General features: G+C 33.0%; 1 protein-coding gene across 1 annotated transcript; it reads right to left on the bottom strand.

Annotated features, from left to right (window-relative positions):
- Positions 1 to 242: 242 nt before the first annotated feature.
- Positions 243 to 1091, bottom strand: LOC149193301 (uncharacterized). Its single transcript, XM_089407280.1, has one exon. The coding sequence runs from the start codon at positions 1089 to 1091 to the stop codon at positions 243 to 245; it is 849 nt and encodes a 282-aa protein (XP_089263406.1).
- Between the last annotated feature and the right edge of the window lie 2494 nt (positions 1092 to 3585).

Below are 3585 nucleotides of genomic sequence, written 5' to 3'. Positions count from 1 at the left end.
ATAATAATGTAATTGTAATGTTAAAATACAAACATTATGCTATAAGAATGAAGCATCCACGTTGAACAGCAGGATTTTACGCTCGGAAGATTATTGGATGGAGAAGCGCAAGGGAATTTCAAACGATATTAAAACATATGTAAGCAAGGCCGTCCATTATGGTTTCCATTTCTTGCTTGTCTCTGCAATTGCCACCTTAAAAACATCAAAATCCAACGCCTGTAATCCGCGTATATGACCTATTAATTTGTATTTTTGCTACTACTATAATTCCATGCGCTGACCACGAGACAGAAATCTGAAGGAATGTCACAGTCGTTCATGTCTCTGAGGGAATCGACTTGCTGCATCATGGACTTAACAATGAACAAACCATGATGTCCCACTCCAGTAAACAGCCAGTCATGCACATCCCATAAGATTTGAAAAGTAACTCCTCCTATATAGATGGTACCGTTGCCCCTGAATTTCCAGAGTAAATGCTTCACTTCCACAGCCACCTCCCTATCGACGCTGATAACAAGAGCCGGATCGCCGGTTCGTTCTGTTTGGCACTCAATCAATACTTCATGTGACCGCTTCCCATCGCCAAACCGAGCCATGGTAGCAAAACTTTCCTTGCCGAGGACGTGTGCCTCTCTCGACACCAGAACCGCGTCAGGAGAGCACCTGGACTTGGTCTTGATGCATGCCTCCTCTTCCATATCGCCCAATAATAAAACCATCTCCTCGTTGCACACAACGGCAATGTAATACCCTCGTTCAGGCTCAGGCCCTGACAAGAACTTCACAGATTCCAAGTTCCAGAATACTTTGACTCTGTTTCCATCGATAATATCGGAACGCTTCCATGATCCCTGCTTTTTCCAGAATTTCCAGGGTTTCATCTCCACTTTACAGACGGATCTATTCGCCGGTGGTTCTCCAATAGCGATGCATAGCGCCCGAACCATCACATTCTTGTCCCAGGTAACGCTTATAACATTGTGGCCTCTGCCCCCACATTTTGTCTCGTAGGTCGATGACACCAGATTCTCCGAGCTATTGCCTTTACTCTCGCTGGAGAAGCAAGAGGGCACTTCACCTCGCATTCTTTTCTTTCTGGGTCGGAAATCTTGGTACGTGTTGCTTCGGCGATTTTATACAGTAAAGTCGATCCAGAAAATGCGTCCGAGAATCGAACCTGGACTGATTGTGCAAAGCACAGCCGACAAACCAACCACAATATTATTGAACTATATTGGATCCCTCGTCATCCTCATGGCCTTAATGACTAAAAGCATAATGGGCCATTGTTCGAAAAATCGAATCTAAAGGGCTCCTACTTCCAACCAAAGTCTATAACACAGCAAAATGAATATTCTCCTAAGAAGTTGCAAGAGGAGAAATGCATATAGAGATATCTGCCAAATATCTCTCTAGCGCGATCATGATATATATGCATATTGAACCATATTGCTCATTTGTTTCTTCAATGGTCGCCGTAGACTGTTCAACTCTACGCTGGCTAACGAAGACAAAAGAGCACATTATAAAATTCATGGTTGACGACGTCCTCGCTGTCAAAAGCCCGCATTATAAAAGACAAATTCATTGAAGTATTGAACAAGAAAAAATGATCTTCGAGATTGGCTAGCGTTAATGTAAAGCCGAGTCTCAAGTGTGGAGTCTGGACCACGTCAAAGGTAGTGATGACCGAGCTAGTTGAAAGATAACGCTTATTCGTTTAGTTTGAAGGAATACTCACGCCTAACCTAAACGTTTGGTGTTGAGTGTATTGGCTTGGTACAGATTCAAATTCAATTCCAGTGTGAGCGAGAGTGCAACTAGATTGGCCTGTATTTCCATGGAGTTCGAGATTTTCCTCGTAATACATTTTGAAGGTCCGAAGGTAATAAAGATTAAGTACTATGAAGCGATGGATACTTCTACGATATATATTATTAAGTGATTTGTCAAAATTATCGAATGTATTATCAAAATATAGTTTAGATTGCAATCATAAAGTGAAATTGAAATTTTAATGGTAAATACTATAAAGAAAGATTATAAATATAAGCGATTTATCTATATTCATTTGAGAGAAGTCATTTTAAGATGCTAAAATATCTGATGCTTGACTATCCAAAAGCCATAGGAAAAAAATAGGGTCCAACGAGGTACAATGTGTTTTCCTTATTCTTTCGGTTTCATTTTAATAAAATAAAATTGGGTCCACTAACTTTAGTTAATATTTTAACTTCCTAAGGCTACAATTTTTGAATAGGAAATTGTTGGATTAAGGCTACAATTTTTGAATAGGAAATTGTTGGATTAACTTTAGTAGGCCACAATTTTTAAATAGAAAATTGTTGGATTCCATATTATGTATTTAGTAGATCATATAATTGAAATTTATAATTTATTATTTTTGAATGGCTTAAAAAAGTTATAATTTTAAATGATAAATTTTTAAATAGAAAATTGTTGAATTTTTATAAAGTTCAATCCATATTATGTATTTAGTAGATCATATACTTAAAATTTGTAACTTATTATTTAATGGCTGAAAATTTTCTAATTTTAAAGGGTAAAGAATATGGTAGCTAATAAATATTTTTATGCAATATCTCATTAATCTCTATGAGGAGAGGAAGTTAAGTTAATTATTAATTCAGGGATATAAGATTGTTCTCTGCCAAATCCATCTCTACGAAGAGAGGAAATTAAGTTAATTATAAATTCAGAGATATAAGATTCTTCTCTTTTTTCAAAATTATATGTATATTTATAACTAAATCCAATTATATATTGTAATTCATTATATAGATGTTTAAAAATTATTTATCCTCAACAAAAATTGAAATCATTACATTAAAATATTTGCAAATAATTCCAATGATTCTTATTAACCAAACAAAATAAATCCAATCAACTAAATATACCAACTTAATCATAACAAATATGTATATAAACATTCAAACAATTAATAATAAAAATTACTTAACTATAAATATTTAAAATTTAACGTGTCATAAATTGCTTTATAAACATCTCAATAAAAGTAAATTGTGATTTTTATTAATGTTTTAATTACACTGATAAAGTGAAATTTTAATTTTAATAATAAATACAACCACACAGATTATAAATATAACATAGTTAGGTTGATATTGATTTATCTACATTCATTTGGGAGAAGTCATTTTAAGTTGTTAAAACTGTTAGATGTTTGAAGATTCAAAAACCAGAAAGTTCAATAATTTAAATTCAAGAATTGATCTTAACAAAAAAAATTGTGGCAATTAGGTTAGTTAATATTTTAATTTGACAAGGTTACAATTTTTGTATAGTAATTTTTTTGGTATTTTTTAAGATCTTTATAAAGTTTCGATATTTAGTAATTTATATGATTGAAATTTATAACGAATTTTGAAAAAAAAAAAAAATTGATTTTAAATTTTTAAAAAATCATGGTTAATAGGTAAATATTTTTATTCAATTTTTTATTAAATTTTATGATTGAAGATTGAAGTAGGTTCATTGAATTACTAGGACAATCACATTAATAAATGTCGTTGATATATGTTGATAAGGGTATATCGA

The sequence above is a fragment of the Pinus tabuliformis genome, chromosome 2_2 (assembly GCF_031772625.1).
Source record: "Pinus tabuliformis cultivar Carrire ecotype Pingquan chromosome 2_2, CPIR1, whole genome shotgun sequence".
Classification (NCBI taxonomy): Eukaryota; Viridiplantae; Streptophyta; class Pinopsida; order Pinales; family Pinaceae; genus Pinus; species Pinus tabuliformis.
Note: the sequence above shows the minus strand (reverse complement) of the source record. Positions and strands in the feature narration are given on the sequence as shown.

What these genes read in the sequence shown, in the direction of transcription:
- LOC149193301 (XM_089407280.1), bottom strand. Translation starts at nt 1,091, where the DNA reads ATGCGAGGTGAAGTGCCCTCTTGCTTCTCCAGCGAGAGTAAAGGCAAT.